Raw genomic sequence first — 22032 nt, forward strand, 5'->3', positions numbered from 1 at the left:
TACGGTTCTGTCTAATATGTACATATTACTTTAAAAAAGCATAAATACTTAAAATAAAATCAAAGTATTTTAATAAACTTAATTTATATAATATTATTCTTAATGACGATTATAATTTTTTTTCAAGGCGATCAACTTAAAGAGAAAAGCGTCATAGATTAGACGCGCACGTCCCTAACAGTAGACTGCCACCTTCATGTAGTGCGGTGTAGATGTACTATTTTATTTTATAGACCAAAACTAAAGTTTTATTTTGTTCGTGTTTTATCCAAATCAGGCGGATTTTTTTTTGAGACGCCTCCACACCGAAACAATGATTTGTACCGTCACCCTCAATATATAAATAACCCATACCTGAATTCAGTAAACACTACGTATCATCTCGGTGCATCAGCATCATCAATAACCACGATGAAAGTCACGGTTACAACCCTAAACGACGAAATATTCGTCCTTGACGTTTCTGAGGACTTGGAATTGGAGAATTTCAAAGCTTTCTGTGAAATAGAGTCTGGTTTCCCCGCCACGGACATCACGCTGACTTTCAATGGGAAGCCAATGATGAATGACAAGAAGTCCCTCAAGGAGCTCGGCGTGCACGACGGGGATGTGATCGTGATGCTTCGCATGGTGCAGCGCGCGTCCACTATGAACGCCAACGACGCCAGACAAGGTACCTCTAACATTACTTTGTTTATTTAAAAGTGCAATGTCATTCTTTTCTGTTGTCAACTATGACAACGATTACTAATTATTTTATTGTCATACGCCTTGAAAGGGATCCTAGATATTGATAAAATATTAAAAAAAAAACAAAAATTGTCAAGTGTTGTTGCCAAAAAATTTATTTGTAAACGTAAAGTAAAAATATCGAAAAATAATTATTTAAGCTTTGCCAAGCGGATGGGCAAATCTCGACTTTAGCAGTATACAAGTACCTCAAGGAGCAGGTTCATCGATGGCAAGTAGGAACACCCCAGTGGAAGAAGACCCCCGCATCATCAGAGAGATGTTCCTGGCTAACCCTGACCAGCTAGCACTGCTCAAGCAGAACAATCCTAGGTTGGCAGATGCTCTGTTAAGCGGCAATTTGGGTTAGTAATATTGAAAGTGTGAATTATGCATGTGTTACAGACTGACTGTATACAAGTCGGGCATATATAACATTCTTATTGTTGGTATTATAATTTTAAATTAATGTTTTCTGTAGATACATTTGCTAGTGTGCTTCGAGAACAAATCTCAGCCCGGACAGAGAGACAACAACAAAGAATTAGGTCAGTTATATTATACATTATGAATATTGTATATTATAATAGTTTTGAATGAGATACAACAAAAGATTATTGATTCTTATCAGTTAAAATCATTAAATGTCTGTATTTTAAAAATTAATATACTTTTCTGTCTTATCCCATTTCAATGAAGAACAAAGAATAGTTTGCTAAAGTATATATAAAAAAGTTACCTAATAATATTAATTATTTGTGAAATAGTAAAAGTATTTTATCAAAAAGTTCTTTGGATTATCCCTAAATGAGCTTTAGTGGTCTGAAATAACTGCATTGTAGTTGTTTACATGACTTGTAATTTAAATTTTTATATAATATACATTTTTATATGTATTGATGACATTCAAATTTCTATTTACTTCTTCAACATCAAGAAAAGTAAATATTTTAAGAGCAAGTGCTGAGTTTCTTGATGGACCTTCTCAATAGATCTGCTTTTCTAGCCAGTGTTAGCTAGCTGTGGAAGTACCAACTGGACAAGTCAAAAGTGCTTGTAATGGCATTATTGAGTAATGAATCCTATAAATCCTAAAAATATTGTATTTATTATGCAATTCTTTTTATCATTCTGTATAGAATGTACCAGTTACTACTAGTATATATACATACAATGTCCAACAGGATGATGAACTCTGACCCCTTTGACACTGAGGCCCAGCGAATGATAGCTGAGGAGATCAGGCAGAAGAACATTGAGGCCAACATGGAGGCAGCTATGGAGTTCAACCCCGAAACATTTGGCACAGTGGTTATGCTCTACATTAACTGTCATGTCAATGGGTAAGCTCATGGGATATCAAATGCATCGCCAGCCTTGACTAATGATAGTTTTGTTTTACAAATATGTATTATATACACAAACTAAGTAGTTGTGCTAAGCCTTTATTGAAATGACATAATATCTTACAGTGGGGTAGCAATACTAATTGAAATGATGTGTTTTGTAGATTCCCAGTAAAAGCATTTATAGACTCGGGAGCTCAAACTACAATAATGTCGGCGGCCTGCGCTGAGAGATGCAACATCATGCGACTGGTGGACACTAGGTGAGTGTTCTGACAAAATAATGTATGAAAATAGTGGTGGTTTATTTGTAATTTATATATTGAATATGTATTTATTTTTATATTTGTTAATTTTTATAAAAGGGAATATAAACAATTATTTAATTTTTTCTTTTTTTGAAAATGAATAACTTTAACAAATTAAATTTGGTAAATTGCCTCTTTAAAGCTAATGTGTTTTGCAAAGTGCAAAATTAAGGCTCTCACTATCTTACATAGTGTATATGTTTCTATAATAAGTTTATTCTATGATAACAGATGGGCGGGAATAGCCAAAGGGGTGGGTGTTCAGCGCATCATCGGTCGCATTCACATGGTGCAGATGCGCATCGAGAAGGACTTCCTGACCACCTCCTTCTCCGTGCTAGAAGAACAGCCCATGGACATGCTGCTGGGGCTGGACATGTTGAAGAGACACCAGGTTATATTAATATTATAAACTTTAAGGGTACTGGTAGAAGCCGATAATATTGTGGTGGTCATTCTCCACATGGTTTATGGCGTCCACATGGCGCGCCTAGCGAGCAATACGGCTCCAGCTGATCCTTTGTTCTCGCAGAACCGGTTACCGAGCTTGATTTCGTTATGTCGCTTTTCGTAATTACTTCCGTACTCTTACCTTCTGTGCTTTCTTACTGTGCTTACTTTACTTCTTGTGCTTTCCTTTTTTTATAATATATTTGCCTTACCTATCTAGTGTAGCTCCCTAATATCAAGAGTTAATGGTTGAACAATTGTTTCTATATTGGATAGTATATTTATGGAACGTTTCGGTCTTTCTTTGTTGCCTACGTTCTTTCTTCTGCATATCAATAACATATTAGTAGATCCTAGCATTCGACAGTTTGATAAGGTAAGAGCATCAAGACACACTATTTTCTAATATCTGCTTTGATTGAAACTGAACTTACCACCGTGTTTACATCCAACCTATTTTAATATTCTGTATTTTATTATAAAAAATGGAATGTCAGTCGTACGAAAGACTGTCTGTCTATCTGTAGATATAATCTGTGCGTACAGTGCGACATCGACCTGAAGAAGAACGTGCTGCGCATAGGCACGACGGGCACGGAGACGCCATTCCTCAGCGAGTCGGAGCTGCCGGAGTGCGCGCGGCTGTCGGGCGTCTCCGAGGACGAGCTGGTGGCGCAGTCGCTGCGGGATCACGACGAGCGCCAGCTGCGGGAGGCCGTCGACAAGTCCACACGAGGTACGAGAAACTGATACCAGACTCACTAACTTGCCGGATCGTTGCCTAAACAGTTGAAGATCGTCATTGCGAAGTCGAGTGTCGAACAAAAACAACTCCCCTTGAAATGATAATAAAAACCGTAACAGCTTTACTACTTGTTTGTTTGTGTTGTTAGTTGACAGGTGTAACCAACTCACTACTACTAGGTGGCTGCACTCTGACAACAATGTATGGGGATTGGGGAAAGTATTCACTCAGTGGTGTGGCGTGTGACAGTGGCCTAACTTATATATTTCTTGTGTCGAGATATTTAATTAATTTCATTAAACGAACGAAATTAAACATATATGAGTATGGAATTTCATACAAAAATTTTATAATTATTTATTTATTTTTCATATCTATTCTGGGAATTCTAAATTTACATTAAAGTTTTTGTTCAATTCATCTGGAGATACAACTTTCTTATTCTTTTCCATTTCTTGGAAGTAATATGAGATCGTATAAATAATATTTTTATTTTTTCTTTATTTATTTATTAGATCTAGTGATCTCACTCAGTAGTGATGATAACATTACACAGTGACAAAGAAAAAAAATACAAAATAAAACTTAAGACTAAATATACCATCTTTTAAAGTGGATACAGCATGCAATATTATACTGCGGGCTACAGTATTACGACGATGTTAATAATACGAGACTTCACATTCAACTCCCTATTACTACAGTAGTAGCGCAGGGCGCAGTAATTCAGGGCGCTTTTGCGCAAGTAGCAATATCCCTACAATACAAAAATAATAAATTGTACGGTTTTCATTATTTGAGTTTGGTTACAACTTTAATAAACAAAATAGAATTTAAGTTAACGAGGCTTAACTAATACAACACCCATTAAAATATATTATTACAAAAAAATACTCAATAGCCATTTCAATTCAATTAAGAATTTATAAATTAAATGAAGTCTTAACTAGAACGAAAATATCTATTTCGTTAAAATGTGGCGTAATATTTTAAATGTATATTTACACAATGTATCTTCAAAGGGGTATGACTCCTTTGTTATTATTATGATATTATTGTTGTTGTAATAAACCAATTGATACATCCTAGTTGAATTACGTTCAATTACTTTTCGAAATAGTATATATTGCACAAAACATGAAAGTCGGCGTTTTAATATATATATGTCATTCACAGTGAAAATATATTTAAGCTCGAGAGTGTCCTTATAACGGAATGCATAGAGACCCAGAAGTCAACGATAAGCCATGTAAAATACATGACATTATTTTTATTATATTGATTTTAAAAAATATCAGAACAACTGACGTCCTGTGACTGTGTCCATCTTTCTTCACACGGGATTTCTGGGACAAGTATCAACAATAGTAAATATTTAAATATTCCTCACGTTGTTATCATTCACGTAGAGTACTGAGCGTACTGAGCCATTATCAATAGTATTAAAGTATCTTTCAAATTATTATTCTAAAAGTTAGTGTTAAATGAATTAGAAATAATACAGAAAAAAATATTTATTTTAAATTTTATTTCCATCCTCAGTTATTTTAGACAAAGTAAGTCATTTATTTTGTAATCTCAAAAAGTATTCACAAAGTAAATAGTAATTACACGTAGAAGAAATAAATATATATTATAATGTGTGTAATGATGTGTGTCGTATACAGAATCAGGCGAGGTGGTATCGTCGCCCGCGCCGGCGCTCGCCATGCCCGCCGGGAACAGCAGCAGGATTGGTGAGTGACCCACAAAGCCTATTATAACAACACTACAAAACACAGCTTCACGCTTTATCCCTAGCGGGGTAGTAACTGTCATCAACCTCTTCACACATGCCCTCTGGGAGGTCTTCCTGCTTTTTACGTGACCTTTCTCCAATATCTTTGACACTGTATTTTCGAAGGTCCACCGAGGTCTCCCCCTACCTCTTTTACCGGCATCATCATAGATCTTTTTTGCCATTCTTTCGTCACTCATTCGTTTGACGTGCCCAAATCAGCTGAGTACCTTCTTCATTCTCACCGTGACATCCTCGCAAGTACGTACGTACGTGTCTGTGTTTCTCTTCATTGCGGGTTCGATTAGCTACTACACACACAGCATTCCTGATATTTATTCCTGTCTTTATTTCCATCTTACACTACTAATTATTCCTAAACAACTTTAGACTACTCGTATAATGATAGAAACAAGTAGATGAAAATTCGTTATTTTTAACACTTTAACAATTATATTAAAAAAATATTCATATTTTTAACAAAAAATATCATATTTTTTTAATATAATTAATAAGTGATGTATGATAGCGATTGAATTTTGATTACGTTAAATAGTAAATGAAAAATGTCAAATAATTGCGGCACAGCTAACAATTATGTGACTTAACACTTCGTTTATTCAATCAATGTGGAAGACATTCTTGTATACAGTATTAAATGTTTTTGTCAAGATAAAATGAGTTTGTTTAGTATATTTTACTACCCGACGCGCGCAGCTTCGCCTGCTTATTTGCACCCTCGGGGGTGAATTCTAATAAACCATGAAAAAAGTGTTCCATGGAGTATTTTAAGTTACATCAAAGTTGCTATGTCTTCAAAGTCATCAATCCAGGTACTAATTCCGTAAGTATCATCTCCACTGAACGGCCTCCTAGATTTTTTCAGCGGCTGAAAAAGCGGCTGAAGTGGAACTCGTCAGATTATATATTTTTCGTAATCCATAAATTATTCCCTCCAAAATAAAAAAAAATTAGCCGCGCTCGAGAATGTCGAGATAACGTTTTATTTTTACAATTTTGTAGCCCTCTCCCTTCTTTGCGTCACTCTCAAATTGTCAGATTAGTGGAATACACACGATTTAGCAATTAACGAACTTACTCTACCTTAATCTGATGCGCTCGAGAATGTCAGATGGTCATTTTTTTTTTAAATTTGATCCTTTACCCTAGACGGGCAGCCATTTGGTGGAAGTATGTAACCGCGTTCGAGTAAATCCCAAAAGTCCCCTCTTCGGCGCCCATACTATAAGAGAACAAAAGATTGTTTGTTATGCATCAGTCAGTTTTACTTACTATATAATAAGCTCACGGGCTTATATCCTATTTCAATAAAAAATATAAACATAAATTGATAGTAAGTGTGTCTTTAGCGCCAACGCTGGCCAACCCGAGCCTGACCGTCCTGGCTTCGGACAGGTTCTCGGAGACTGACGTCGAAGAGATCGTCGCACTCGGATTTACTAGGGAACAGGTAACACTTATATTTATATATTATATCTTTTTAGGGAAAATAAGAATTATTCTTTTAAGGATTTCTTGTTACGATAGTAAATTGTTATTTTTTTAGAAAGTCGTTCTCATTTAACAAAAATGTTAGGAATTACCAAATTTCATGATTCTAGCTCAACGAAAAGTATCCTTTACGTTTTGATTAACCTTCAAATGTCATGAACATGCAGAAAAAAGAAACCTAAACATTTGCATCTCGCATTGACTTTGAAGTTTAAAGTTTGATTGTTTTTAGTGCTCCAAAATACCATAGATCTGAGTAGTTGGTATTAATTGCAGCTTGAGCACAACCATTATTTTATACTAACTTCTATAAAACTTCACTCCTTGAAGTTTTCTGAACATATGCGCATTGTACTCGTGAGAAAAGTAATCAAAAGCCATCTACGCCATGACTCGTCAAATATACTATTTTACAATTTGCTTATATGTTCCAGGCAGTGGTGGAACTCCGGCGGTTCAACGGCGACAAGACACAAGCGACGGTGGCGCTCTTCGCAAAATCACTTAAATTCTAAACACTACTGCAGGCCTCTTTATTTATTTACATTGATTTATATATACATGTATTTACTCCATTCTTTAGTGTTTTCCTGACAAAAATTAACTACAGACGTACCACAGATAGTTAATTTGCATGTTTGAATAAGTTTCGTCTTGTGAGTTCGTTGCATTGTGTACACCCTGAACGTCTATAAAGAAGTACACTATAGTATATACTATAACAGGGATGGCGAACCTTTTTTGACGTACGTGCCACAATGTCACAAAAAATCTTTTTTAAATGGGTTACGTGCCATAAAAAAAATCATTCGAAATGTTGGCGAAAATATATGTAAGTATAATTAAATAAACAAATAAAAGCAATTCTTTATACATTTTTTTATTAATCAATGTCGAAAAAAATGTTTTTAATGTATTTTTTACTGTACAAACTGAAAATAAATCAATTTAATTTAATTTTAAACAATAAATTTATTACCTGGTTCATATTAATCTAAAAACCTAAAAAAAGTTTTTTAAAAGTTATAGAGAATAGGTATATGTTGTTTCAATTTTGACCCGGTTACAGTTAGGTGATTTAAGTGTAAATTAATAATAATTTGCAATTTATTTTTATCAAAACAAAACCATTTTGTTTTTGTGCAGGCCATCAAAATTTTCAAACGTGCCACTTGTAGCATGCGTGCCATTGGTTCGCCATCCCTGTACTATAAGATAGGTTATTACATAAGGGTGTAGGTAGATAAATAAATAAGCAATCACTATTCTACGGTGTAATGTAAACGACGTCACTATTGGAGAGGTGTGGGGGACGTCTAATAAGGTCCAGCAATATGCATATCGATATTGCAAGTTGTTTGATTTTTTAAAATTTGTATGTATGTTTGTGTATTGTATACGAATGTGAAGCTGTTTATCAATGAAAGTAGATTTTTTTACTATGTTATGGAAATATATAATATTGTTAGCATATTCGTGTAACAGTGGGTAGATTTAGGTGAAAAAGACAATAAAAGCAGTGGAATTGTGTCAACAGTTGCTTGTAGGCGGCAGCCCTGATCGGAAGGTATATAGTGTGTAGTGTTGATATTGAGTGATACATGTCACTTATTGTAGTTACGTGAACCTCTATCCGAGTACGTTGGAAACATATAGACGGTATGTTTTTTATAGTGTTTATTTTAAAAACGCTAACCGCTTCCGTTTTCTAACAATATACAGGGTGGAATTGTCAGCACCACTTTAAATGAAACCACAGTTATAACTACTCTGATAAAGCCTAATATAATTCAGAAAAAAATTAATTCCCAAAAATGAAAAAGTTATTTTTTCAAACAAAATAAATAAAAAAAATATCGTTTTAAACGCCATTAAATAAAACGCCATTTGTAAAGTATAACATAGGCACGCACACACTTACCTGTCAAAGCGGCAACGTCGCACACGTATGTGTGCGTCACACGAAATACAGGAATGGATAAAAATCGTGAAATGAAAAAAAAAATCCTACGTGCAAACTGTTGAGGTATCTTGATTAATTCCTTAGTTTTGGGTTTAAAATATTTTATCCTATATGCAGTTTCCACCCTGTAAATATTTTTTCATTTTATATATCGCACCCCCGGTAATATAAAAGTACAATCTAAACAAGTAGAACTTCGGGAAATCGCGATTAAACTATGTGAAATTTGGTAGATTTGTTCTTTTATAAATGCACTATTAATAGCAATGAAAAAGTAATGATTACGTACGATTAGTAAATTTGATAAATTATTGGGTTGAAAAACCACTTTGAAGTTGGGACCATATAGTATAAAATAACATAACTCAAATATGTAGCTGGTTAAGTTTGATGCCATATATTATTGAAGTCCCTCTTATTATTTAGTTTAAATCATAAATAATGCTCTATCTATATTATCAAACGAAAGCTGAAATAATTATTATTTGAATATTTTGTTTCAATTCTATAAATAAAATATCAACGAAATATAAGGTAATACCTTAATATTTAATACAAAATGTAACAATCATCCTAAATAAAAAAAATCCAATCAACAAGTAAACATAATGAGATACTTGTAATGACAAGTCAATGTGATGTAACTATTACTTAAAAAATAATTATCAGCTCTTAAAAGTAGAAACTTCACAAGTTTTATATTTTCTTTCACTTACTATTTATCTCTTCTTCACAATAATATCTCCATTTTAAACTCTGAAAATAATATATAACCAAAAATATATATTTCTAAAAAAATAAACGATCTGTCTTAAAAACTTAAGTCTACTTTGACTGTTTAATCACTAATCAGGTAGTCATACAAAATAGTCAGTCTTTAATTATACAAAATAAAATTTAAATCCCAAAGATCAATCAATATATTTAAGACAACATGTTACGATAATAAGAAGCATAGTATGAATCTATCAATTGCTTATTAATAAGAACCTTGAGATAATTTTTTTGGCAGAACTATGTTGTAGTGCCTCTAAATATGCCTTTAGAGATGTCCATTATTGCCACACAATCTTCATGATTTTTGTTTAATTCAGTCACAGTGAAGTTGTAAGTGTTCAATTTGGATTTGTAATAAAATGCCGATGTCTCACTGTTCAGACTGCATAATCGCTTGTACATCGTAACATACACAAATATTGCACTCAATCATTCTTTCTTTTTCTCTGCTTAATTCCCTCTCTTCTAAATGTTTATCGTATTGATCCCTTAGTTCCTGCTTTTGCGGTCCTAAAGAATTCTGAAGTTGTAGACAAAAATCGCATTGATTTTTTTTGGGTTTATAAAAGCCAAGGTAAAATTTTGTGTTAAAAATGTCATTAAACGTGAGTCCCGCTGGGCGCGACTTATCGTTTTGCAAAGCTTTGAAATCTCTAAAGAGCATAATATCAATTATAAGCTACCAGATGGATTCCAAGCTCTAAAAGGAGAATTGGCAGACCAAAACGGAGATGGCGGGACGAGCTGGACCATTATAGGCCTGACTGGTGCTCAACAGTGCTAAATAGACCGGAATGGAAGAAGTGGAGAGAAGCCTTTGCCCAACAATGGGATGGTGTAGGCTAGGGAAAAAAAAATTATAAGCTCTTTACTTACAGTTTTATGATTATTGTGATTGCCTCGTTGTTCATCTTGTATGAAGCCTCCACTTATTCTACTGTCAATATGTACGTTTCGAATCATCTTATGTGTATCATTAAGAGTATTAATAAAAAAAGTTTTGAACATCCTTATTTTTTCATCATGTATGGAAAGAATCAATGCGTGGTTCGGATTAGGTGAATTTTTAGCATCTATGTATTTGTATCTAGATGTTACCTTCGTACTATGAGACATTATATATTCTTTGCAATTGTCTTTCCCCTAATGCCCAGAATGCATTAAATATCTCCAACCTTTTGGACTCATCGATTCGGTCACCACATTTTATTCTACATTTTTGGCCGCAATATGGTTCATATTACGTGCTGAAACTATCTTTTTTGTATGTACGGCTACATAGCTTTCACCTAGGTTTCGTTTAAGTTTTTGCGCGTTTTGCCTCCATTTAGTTGAATCTGCTTTGCGTTTCCTTGGTTTTATTTGTATGTCATCACACGTAATTAGTAGATCGTTTATATCAATCAATTTCTGCTTGTAGGTGGGATCGTCATCACTGAGGTCCATGTCACTTTCTCCCGAAGTAATTGGAGAAATTACGTAATTACGTAGTATTGTTCGGGGTCTCATTGATGGTAGCTCGTCGCAAATGGTCGTACATAATATGGATGGTGAAGAAACATTGGCTTCAGAAGTCTCGACCCGTGGATCGATGTTATTCTAAACTGAAGTCATTGTGGATAGTGAAACATTAGCTGTAGATGTGCTTTCTTGTGGGTCAACGTTTTTATTAAAGGGTTATCTGAATAAGATGAATAAGCATTCGAGTTACTGCTAGAACTCGTACTACTAGAGCTGAATGAAGAGCTTGAATTAGATGAATGAGGGCAAGTGTAGGATTTCTGAGGACAGCTATCTTGTTGCGAGGTGGTTCCGGTTGTATTGTTTTCTAAACTAGTGCACACCAATTGTATATTCTCTGTTTCTTTGTAAGAAATATTTTTTTCGGTTGCCAAGAAGATAGAAGACTAATTTCGCTATTGACCAACATATTTTGTGGTTTCAGTAAGTTTAATATTTTTAGTGCCCGGGATTCCATTTTTCTGCAATATATATATATATATATATGTGTGTGTGAGTATTTTATATCAACAACAACATCAAGCCTAAAACAAATCACAAAGCAATGCAATGCATCTCTGTAGTAAAAAGGTGTCAATAATAATTAAACTGAATCAATTAAAAAACATGTTAATAAGGGCGTATCACAAAGTGTGTTATCAAACATTTATTTTTTTGTACTTTAACAAATCAATAAGATATAGTTCCCTATGAAATCACGATTTTTTAGCAATATAGTGAATTATTACAAATTAGACCCAATAATTTATTACGTTTTTCATAATACAACGGAACAGCTACTAATTGTTCTATATATTATAAAATGTTTGAAATCAAACTCACCAGATCTTTCGTCATACAATTGCACAAACACAAACCACACAAAGGTAAAACCTCGACGAGTATAGACACCTTACTCTTTGCTACCTGAGCAACTGAGGGTAAAACCGGGTGACGAGGGGAGGGAGTGTGAGAAGGACACAAGTATATTTGCCGTGTTATTATTGACTATTGTCCTTTCTTTGTCTCTGTCCTGACCTTACCATTTAAAATGTCAGTAACCTCCAGAGGTGCAATATGTGTATCTGTCTCCTAAACGATCTGCCTTATACTTCATCATCTTCTATATTATATGCTTCATATATTATAACTTGACGCTTTTAGGTATAATGTAGGAATAATCAAGTATATTTGAGAAACGTTTCATTATTAAATATTTTGCCATCAAAATGTTTTAATAAACGTCTTATACTTTTAGTGCATATTTTTTTCTCTTCCCTAAGCAACTTTATAGCTGGGTCAGGGGTCTTAACAGACGGAAAGACGGATGTATGAATGGAGGAAAGGATTTTGTACTTTTTCTTTTGAAATATGGAACCCTAAAATATAATATAAATAGAATATTATAAATATTATAATGTAATAATAGTAATCTCTATATATAATAAAACAATAAAAATATTTTGTCTGTACATTTAGTATTTTTGACTGAAATGGATAGAGGGACACTTAAAAAGAATATTAGAAAGCAAAAATATATATTTTTTAATTTCTTGTCTGTCTGTTGTCTGGTCATTAAAAAAAAGTTATAGTCATTTGAATGAACTCAAGGCATGGTTTTGCCTGTATGTAAATATATAACAATCCATATCTACATATATTTATACTTATAATAATGTATTTGTTTGTAATAAATCTGTATTTTTAATCAACTTTCAAAACAAGGAGGAGGTTCTCAATTAAATATTTTCGATTATATATTCGATTAATTTATTAGATTAATTATTTTGAATTCGGCTTCGACAATGGATTATTCGATTCGATTTGGGTATTTTTTTGTAATATGCAATCATTACAGTTATTTTACAAAGAATATTATAAATCCTTAGCCAAATCAATAATTTAAAACTTAAAGCTGTTTCTGAACGAGTAAATTAAATCATTCATTGCCATCAACACATTTGACTGTCACTGTCAATTCTGGTTATTAAATGAATAAAATAATCATGTACCGTACAATCTCCTTTGTGTGTTCTCCATGCAACGCGACATTGGTGAAGTGATTGTGCTCAAACGCCACAAATTAAGAACAGAACAGAATAATCATGTAGTTCAAGCGGGCGAAGCCGCAGGGGGGCCGCTAGTCTATACATACAATAAGAAAGTAAAACTGGCGCTGTACGTTGAATATATTTACAAAATAATACTTAGTTGAAGGGAGTTTAGGAACAGTAAGAGAGCCCAAATCTACAAAAAAAAAATGTTTGTCTGTTTATTTGTCTTTTTGTGCCCGGCCCAGCCATTTGTCTGTTTGTGCCATCTAGGCTATATTTTATTTTGAACAACATGACAAAAATTACCACCCACATAACAAAAATGAAGGTCTGGAGTACCTGACGTGGAACTAGCAGCCGATTTAATCTCTAAGATCTGGAGCAGCTCATATGGAACCCTAACAGCCCAGCTAAACCTTAAAAGATATGAATATAATGGCTTCGGAATAGTTGTTCTGCTTGGTCAGTGTTAAATGAAATGAGGTTATTATTCTGACCTAATAATTTAAAATAACATAAGCTAGCAGTACCTCTACGCGGTAAAGGCGGTAACAGTTCAGGTCTATTTTTTTTATGATAGGTATATTATTGAAGACTTTGGCTCGTTCCTGAAGAATAAGTATGATCTTTGATGGACGCTCTTGCATCCCCCGATTAACACAATTCTTTTACACGAGTTCGCTAACAATATAATAAATAATTAGATTTGCATGCTCAATGTATATAAATATCAAGTGTCAACATTGGTCGTATTTTTTAATTTAAAACAATGAAAAATCCTTATAGAAAATATGATAATGTAGAAAAAAAAAATAGAAGTCATTATAGTTGTCAGTCAATTCCGTTTAATAAATGAATAGTCATGTAGTTCAAGCAGGCGAAGCCGCGGGCGGGCCGCTAGTAGTTAATAAATTACTGGAGGTAGTCGTGGCGCAGCGGCACAAGGGTGTACTAATTAACGCAGCGGTCGTGGGTTCCTTCCCCATTCGAGCGAATGAATTATTATTTCTTAATATTATAATTTCTTCGCTGTGTGCAATTATGTATTTATGTATAAATTTTCAATAATATTATTGAATGCCACCAGCTTCTCAAACTTTTTAAATTTAAGACGAGGCAGGATTCCCAGGCACCTGCATTCCTATGTTTCAACCACGCTTCTGTAGCACATCTAGTCGTCTATGCAAGTACTCTTAGTACAATAAGTACTAATACATATGTTTTAAGTATTGAATAATGAAGGATGTTATTCCAATAATTATATTATTACGTGAAGACCTTGAAATCCACATGATATCAGGCATCTCATATATCTGTTGAAAAATTATAAAATAATGAAAAACGACTAGTTCCTGATTTTTTCTTTCATGTACACCCAATTACTTAGCTAACTGGATCCCAAATTTCATCGTTCTAGGTCATCTGGAAGTGAGTTAGAATTAATCAGTCAATCCCTCATAAAATTGACGATTTTTGGACGGGGAGCGGGTCTCAATATTTGAGCTAAATTTGAAAGGTTTAGGTTTAATCATTTTTGAGTTACGAAGGGGTAAAAAAGGCTTCAAATGGTTCGTGTAAAATGATTAATTATATGAATATTTTCGTTTTATTTATACTGCCTGGTTCTGCTTCACGGCATTTCACGTTATAGCAGATTGTTCCGCATATAGCAGGTTAAGCAAGGGAACCTGGTGTAAATTACTAGTGAGGCGCGGGCTCGCTGTGCCAGGACGGCGCTACATATGTTAATAATTAGCAAAACAAGTATCTACTTGTAATGTTCGAGAAAACCAGGGCCGGACCCGTCGACGACTGTGCCCTTTGGTCTCGTCTTTACTAAAGGCTATATAGAGAAAAAAAAAGATGTGAACAGAGTGTTTTTGTCAGCACCACTTTAAATGAAATCACCTACTTATTTGCCCAATAATATCTATATGTAACTAAATAAAAATTGTAGAAGAGTTAATATGAATTAATTATACTTACTTTACAAAGATTCCCATTTCCCCAAATCAATAATTTAACATTTAAGGCTGTTTCAGAACAAGCAAATGAAATAGTTCAATGACATCAGCACATTTAACAGAGTTTTAAAATGATGATAACAAGTACTTACATAACATAGGTACAAAGAATGTATTGTTACAAGAACATATACGTAAGACAAATAATTAGCTTTATGTATCAATGCTCAAAGTATATTATTATAAATATCGACAATGGTCATATTTTGATGATTTTCACCTGATAGTAAGTGATCACCGCCGCCCACGACCCCGAGTAACACCAGAGGAGCTACAGGTTGGCTACTATAGCTACCGCTGCTGGCCTTTAAAGTGGAAAAAGAGGCGCTCTTTGAAGGTACCTAGGCCGTATTGACCTGGAAACTTCCGCAGGTAGGCCATACCACAGTTGCGTGGCACGTGGAAAGAAGTTCCTACTAAACCGCACAATAGTGTAGTGCCACAGTGTCCAGGTGGTGGGGGTGGTACTTGAGTTTGTGACGTACTTTGCGGTTAGAAAGGTAAAGGTAGCAGGTCAAATAGTTCTCCATAACACTCTCCATGATATATGGACACTTTGGCTCTGCGTGGAGACGTCTCCTCGCTGTGCGTTCTCTATTGCGTTTATCAGGGTGAGTGTTCTGAAGAACTGTTTGACCTGTTACCTGCACCCGAATTTTCTAACCGCACAGCACGTCACAAACTTAAATATCATTCACACCACCTGGATACGTGGCACTCCACTACTGTGCGGTTTCGTAGAAATTTCCTTCCACGCGCCACCAAACTGTGGAATGGCCTACCCGCGGCAGTGTTTCCAGGTCGGTACGATATGGGTATCTTCAAAAACCGCGTCTATCTCCGCCTCAAAGGCCGGCAACGCACCTGTAGCTCCTCTGGTGTTACACGGGGTCGTGGGCGGCGGTGATCACCATCAGGTAACCCGAACGCTCGTTTGCCTTGTCCTTTTTCCATAAAAAAAAAAGAAAACGACCTGTAGGCATATGTCTATTTTTAATTGTTCGGTGTTGCCAGAGACATATAAAATAATTTAATCGAGAGAAATATTAAGTATATAAAATAAATTGATGAAGTAAAATAAACAGTACAATAGTGTAGAAATCTTTTTAACGATGTATTAAAAATACATAATTATACAATATATATTTATAAATTACAAAATAAATATTAAACAAAAAATAGGAACAAAGGCACGAGAGTACATACCTGGTGACACTAAATGAATGGTAAGACGTGATCGATACATGAGAGTACATCTATGTATTTTGGGAGCTGTTTCATTGCTAGCCGTCGTTTTGCTTGCGACTGCACTATGTGACTCCACTGCCGGGATCCAAAAGGATTTTGACTTAGAAGTCACATAGCTTCCTCGCTATCGAGGGGCTGGTTTGCCAGCTTGGACGCCATTGTTGTCAATATATCTGTCAGCCGAGCGAACCTTTGGTTAGGGCTGGTCAGTGCGCCACGCTCTCCCCACAGGAAGTTTATATGAAACTCGGTTCGGAATAGCTCTAAGAGAATCGGGTCCAAAGTGGGTCCGAGGGATGACATTTCTTGCACAACAGTTCTGGCGTTTCTCTTGAACATGTCCACTTGCTGTGGGAAGTGCCTGGCGGCTTCCAGATGTGCAGCAGTCGCGTTGAAATCGAACTCCAAACCGTTCATAAGACTGTTGGGAAACGAGTCGTCTGGCTGCATCAGTCCTCCGCCGTCGCCGTCTGTAATAGTACTCTAAGTTGATTTATTTAAGTTATGTAAATTTCCATATTTCTAATTAGTAATAATTATTAGCTTACCAAACAAATGGAAGCACAAGACAGGCGGGATGACGTAGGGTGTAGTGGTGTTTGGGGGTAGGGGATTTGTTCCTTCGCTCATCATCTTGAAGCAAGGCCGGAGCTTTGCTTCGAACATGAAAGCATTGTCGGTGTAAAGCCTTCTCAGGATGTTCCACGCGTTCTCCAAACACTCCACCTTGGGGAGAAATATATCTAGGTTTTACTTTGTAAACGATCTCCCTTTACGCAATGCTCAGTTTAAATATCCATAATTTTTTATTTGGACAAATATGCGTACAATTGTCCTTAATTTCATTGACTATTGTACTACGAGGCTTATTAACGATCTGAACTGCATTTAAATACTTAGGGATGATGTCGAACGTTCTCCAAAAGTTCATACCTAATATCAAACATTCATGTATATCGGGATCGGGAACGACAAAATTTTATAATATGAGTTGTCTTTTCAAAAGTCACAGGTAATTGTAAAGTACCTATCGGTACTAACGTCTGCCCACCAGCAGCGGTACATTTTTGAATCATAACCAATCAACTCTTCATGAGTTCGGTTACCTACAATTGAAACCGACGAACCAGTATCAAGTAAACCGCTTAAATTATATATATCATTAATGGATACATTAACATAAGGTCCAGAAAAACTTTCATCCCGGATAGAGGAGATAGTGCAACAAGAAAAAAACTTAGAAACAATACCTAACCAATCTATAGATGGCAGCATACTAATTATAATTATGCTTGAGATCCCACCGTTAAAACCGCAAGTCTAGGGTTGCCTGCTTTAAAGATTTAACTAAATGTTAATAATTTGCACTCATGTGTTTTTTTAATGAATTATATATCAACTTAAAGCTTATTTTTTTCTGAACACTATTTAACAGGGTTGCCTGGAAAATTCCTGCCGCAAACAGGGGTTGCCAGCGTTTGATATATTTTATTCCGGTTCCGTTTGACGATGAAATGGGCGGTCTGCCTTATGTTTTAAAGTAAAATATTATATAATAGAAGGTCAATCTTAAAATCAATGTTTATTCTAATTGTTCACCTGTTAAATGATGATTTTAATCATATTAAGTACACGCAGAAAACTATTTAAAGATGAAATCATCCTTATTTTTCAAGTAAAATAATGAATCTATAATATTGAGTCTTTGCAAAATCTATTTTCAAAATACTTATTTAATTAATAAATAATATTTATTTAATTTACCATTTTGAAACAACTAAATTACCTAATTAAATAAATGTTTACAAATATTGATCTACATCATGTTCCCTTAATATAATGAAGGGTGACCATTATTGCAGATATTTTAAGTAGTATTATAAAATATATATATATATCTTCAGAATATTGCCCCGAAGGAGACTATCCGTAGAAAGAACTATGGTGTCCATCTTTTTGGTACGAATATTTACGTTTTTTGCAAAGTAAATGAAAACCACGCAGCGGGGTGACATGACAGCGGGGACATAACATACACATTGCCTACAGTACCTATTCAAATCTAATGTCAATTAAACACTTAGATCTCTGTACAATTAGATCGTGCTTATTTCCGCTATGCTTTACTGAGATAAATGTTTATATTTGATTTCACATAATAATTAGGTAGCAATACCCTAAGTAGCAATAATGGAACCTCGCAGCGAAAATCTTTTAAAATTGGATTTGATTTAAATAGCTCAAAACCGAAATAAATATGCGTAATATAATATTTATGTTGATCATATCTTATACATAAGTGTTCTATCATAAAACATCATCATAGATATTTTTCTTTCAAAAACCTTGAACCTTTCGAAAACCAGGCATTGCGCATACACTTAGCGCCCTAAACCTACCTGCGGCATACAGAGTCCAAACATGATAGCTGAGAAGCCATAGAGGTTTCCGAGCGCCGTCTTCGTCTCAATCGCCAACAGGATCCAGTCATTGATGGTGTCAGCTCTCTGTCTGTCTGTTTGGCAAGTCAGAATGGTCACCGCAACGAGCAGACGGAATGTTTCAACTCTAAAATTTTAATGTATGTATTAATTTAAAAAAATACGTAAGTACCTATATGTATAATAATGAACTTAAGGAATTTTTTTAAAGGTACTTCGAGTTTTACCTTTCAATGATGTCTAATCGTAAAGAACGTCCTTGCGGCAGAAAGCACAATTCTAAACCTGACGCCGTCTTATCGAGTCTTTCGATCTGAATTGAATCCTCTAATAAAAAATGAAGATCAATCTTGGTTAAATGATTTGCCAAAATTCTAGGACCTGATGTGCGTAATAGTAATTTAATAGTATGTAACGTTTCAGACTCCAGTGGTTTTGTTAATGTAGGTGGAATAATTTGAGAATGGAAATTTTCAAGATTTATTCTGGACTCTACGGTGTAATCCAAGTTCTCTAACTGTAATAGTTTCGCTTCAGTTAATTCGTAATCAAATTGTTGTTTGATGGTAGGCGTGTTGATTAAGTAATCAGCATCGTTTCTAGATTTATTCGGATCGCTATGAGCTGAACTTTGCGTAGAGTCACCGGAACCATTACCAGAGTCTGAACCTGAGACGTGGTAAAGTCTGTGCAGCTCCAGCCTTCTATCATCAGCCTTCGGTCCATCGTATCTTGCTGGCTTGGCTGGTGGGCTAGTTGGTAAATTCACATCCCAGGTATTAGAACCTGAATTTGATTCACTTGCAAAGATTTTTGTATGTTTATTTGTTTGACATTGAATTACACCATCAGCACTTGCACTTTTTCCATGGGTTACATGTTGAGTCATATCTATTGGAGTTAAAGAGTGTGATCGCTGTTTTTTGAAAGGTACTCGTAGCTGTGCTCCTGGTTTGGCGGCAAAATGACTGTATAAACTGTATGCATTACCATAATTGCTTTCACCATTCGGAGAGACCATGGCATTAGAATCATCGGATATAAAATTGGTTAAAGGCACTATACGGTTTGAAGGGTATTGAATTCGAGCACCAGAAGCAGCTGATATCGGTTTTCCTGATCCTACGTAGGATGTAATAAGGTCTGCTACTGTGTCATATGCTTCATCCTCAAATTGGTATTGATATCTCTCAAAAACTGTGTCGGGATGAACTATGATCTGTGACAACATTTTATTACTTACACATAACTATATTCAATTATAACAAAATCTTTCTAATTAAATGATATTCATAAAAAAATGACTAACCCTTTGTATGACAAAGTGCAGATGTTGGCCATTCGAACGGCAGCTCAGCACGTAGTTATCTGGCTGTGAAGATGACTCTCTAACAAGGAACTCTCTGTCCTGTTGCAATAACGCTTCCGCAGCTGTTCGGCTGAGTGCCCCGTGGTACCACCCATGAGATATGATCTGGTCCGATGGTAAGGACAACTCCCACTCTAGCAACCCTGAGGTTGTCATGGCACTTGTATCCTATTATGAACAATAACGTATATTAATTAACTGTCATCTAACTTTTACGTATATAATTAATTTGAGAAAAATCTATATGTAAATAATAATATTAATAATATAGCTTTACTTATTCCACACAAAATTATAAGGAGATAGATTAGATTGAGAGAGAGATTAGATATATATAGGTATAAGATATGAGCAAGAAACTATTTGCAATCCACCTTAGTTTTGTTTCAAAAGTTTGAAATCAATTGTTTTACGACCATCAAAATATTGTATGGTCGTAGCCAAAGCTATACTATTATTTTTTCTATTCCTCTTCTAAAAAGAGAATGGTACAATTTTCACTCGAATTGCTTATAACCTTCTTGCGCATGCCGTCCGCCCGGTACCGTCCGGTGAAAATGTTGTTTATTATTAACAAAAAAAAACTGCCAATAGACCTGATATAGTATATGTAGTGTGGAGCGCTGTGCTGTGTGCAGTGTGCAGTGTGCAGTGTGCTGTGTGCAGTGTGCAGTGATTCTAGTCCACGCAGAAAAACAAACCCCGTCCAAGTGTAAATCGGGGGATAGGTGTACTTTGTTCGTTTCGTATTGTTCCGCTTCGTTCATTTCTTATTTAGTTATAACAGTCTAATTTTAAGAATTAATTAAACCATATTTAAATGTATTATATTGTGTGTACAATAATAATCGATGAGATGCATCACTGCAGACGTCGCGATCGATAGACCGATGGTGGAAGGGAGGGAGGCTGGAGAGGTAACCACGGCAAACACAGCAAGCGGTATACGGTGTATGCGTATAACATTGCAAAATATTATTATTATAATTAAAAAGGTAATTAAGGCAAAAGTTTGAAACTTGAATAGTGAGTACTTGTATCTACAGAGCAAGATGCAACAGGAGCTGAGGAACTCCGGTGATGGGAGAAGCAACTAAGAATGAGGGAGGTATTATCAGTTTTATTTATGTTAACAAAAAATAGAAAATAAAAACCGTACAAATGCGAATCGGGCTCGCTCACCGAGGTATTCGTAAAAAAATTGGTTTAAAAAATAGTTATTAATAGTTATTTAAAAATTATATAAAATCAAAATAGTTTGTATAATAAATATACAATTTAACAAAAAATAATATAAACCATTAGCAGACGATTTATAATTTTCTTATTATTTTGAAGGGAACGTATTGTCTTAACACTAGGTTCCCTTTGCCTACCCTGCTGCTACCCTGGCGTGCACCGTGCGCTGGCCTTGCGTCACATGTGTCTCACAGAAAATTAGTAAACAGTCGATGTTCCGTTGTAAACACGAAAACACGAAAAATCGAAAATACACACATAAATTTATAAAACAAATAAGTCGCGGCGGAGGTTAATTATAAGTTATGAAACAAAATAATGAATAATTGTAATAGCATTTAAAGACCATAAGTAAACGACCGCACGCACCGTGCGTTACCCGTGCACATAAAGAAGTAATCACAGCACACACGAGCTCATCCACTTACCATCGCAGTACAGCGCTCGTGTATCAGGCACGCCGTGTAGTTCTGCCCCTCGACGGCGGACGCACTGCACACTGCGAGGCGCGAGGGCTGTCGATCGATACGCCCGACCCCTGCCCCGACCC

The 22032-nt window shown here is 35.2% G+C and overlaps 2 protein-coding genes across 5 annotated transcripts; one reads left to right on the forward strand and one right to left on the reverse strand.

Annotated features, from left to right (window-relative positions):
* Window positions 1-157: 157 nt before the first annotated feature.
* rngo (DNA damage inducible 1 homolog rngo) lies at window positions 158-12364 on the forward strand. Its single transcript, XM_085206701.1, has 10 exons — window positions 158-673; window positions 891-1094; window positions 1211-1277; window positions 1914-2072; window positions 2240-2338; window positions 2615-2777; window positions 3380-3569; window positions 5246-5314; window positions 6726-6826; window positions 7302-12364. The coding sequence occupies exons 1-10, from the start codon at window positions 412-414 to the stop codon at window positions 7380-7382; spliced, it is 1395 nt and encodes a 464-aa protein (XP_085062827.1). The 5' UTR covers window positions 158-411; the 3' UTR covers window positions 7383-12364.
* Window positions 4065-21996, reverse strand: LOC146526760 (breast cancer anti-estrogen resistance protein 3 homolog). Of its 4 annotated transcripts, none has more exons than XR_014879342.1 (7): window positions 21911-21996; window positions 20184-20411; window positions 19102-20093; window positions 18833-19001; window positions 16982-17159; window positions 16392-16903; window positions 4065-6598 (listed from the first exon to the last, which is right to left on the reverse strand). XR_014879342.1 is itself a non-coding variant. In XM_085206696.1 (6 exons), the coding sequence occupies exons 1-6, from the start codon at window positions 21911-21913 to the stop codon at window positions 16542-16544; spliced, it is 1932 nt and encodes a 643-aa protein (XP_085062822.1). In that variant the 5' UTR covers window positions 21914-21996; the 3' UTR covers window positions 16162-16541. The 4 variants fall into 4 exon arrangements, 2 of the variants coding, with proteins under 2 accessions (XP_085062822.1, XP_085062823.1); XR_014879343.1 differs by lacking the exon at window positions 4065-6598 and adding an exon at window positions 15182-16129; XM_085206696.1 differs by lacking the exon at window positions 4065-6598 and having other exon boundaries at window positions 16162-16903.
* Between the last annotated feature and the right edge of the window lie 36 nt (window positions 21997-22032).

The sequence above is a fragment of the Heliconius melpomene genome, chromosome 21, assembly GCF_056956725.1.
Source record: "Heliconius melpomene rosina isolate 202511_hmr_F chromosome 21, ASM5695672v1, whole genome shotgun sequence".
In the NCBI taxonomy this organism is placed as follows: domain Eukaryota; kingdom Metazoa; phylum Arthropoda; class Insecta; order Lepidoptera; family Nymphalidae; genus Heliconius; species Heliconius melpomene.

Excerpts from the sequence above, each read along its gene's own strand:
- rngo (XM_085206701.1), top strand. The coding sequence starts at position 412 with ATGAAAGTCACGGTTACAACCCTAAACGACGAAATATTCGTCCTTGAC. Across the intron at positions 1,095-1,210 it reads TCTGTTAAGCGGCAATTTGG|ATACATTTGCTAGTGTGCTT; the intron begins GTTAGTAATATT and ends TGTTTTCTGTAG. Across the intron at positions 6,827-7,301 it reads TCGGATTTACTAGGGAACAG|GCAGTGGTGGAACTCCGGCG; the intron begins GTAACACTTATA and ends TATATGTTCCAG.
- LOC146526760 (XM_085206696.1), bottom strand. Across the intron at positions 17,160-18,832 it reads TTGGACTCTGTATGCCGCAG|GTGGAGTGTTTGGAGAACGC; the intron begins GTAGGTTTAGGG and ends TTTCTCCCCAAG. Across the intron at positions 16,904-16,981 it reads CTTGTGCTTCCATTTGTTTG|ACGGCGACGGCGGAGGACTG; the intron begins GTAAGCTAATAA and ends GTACTATTACAG.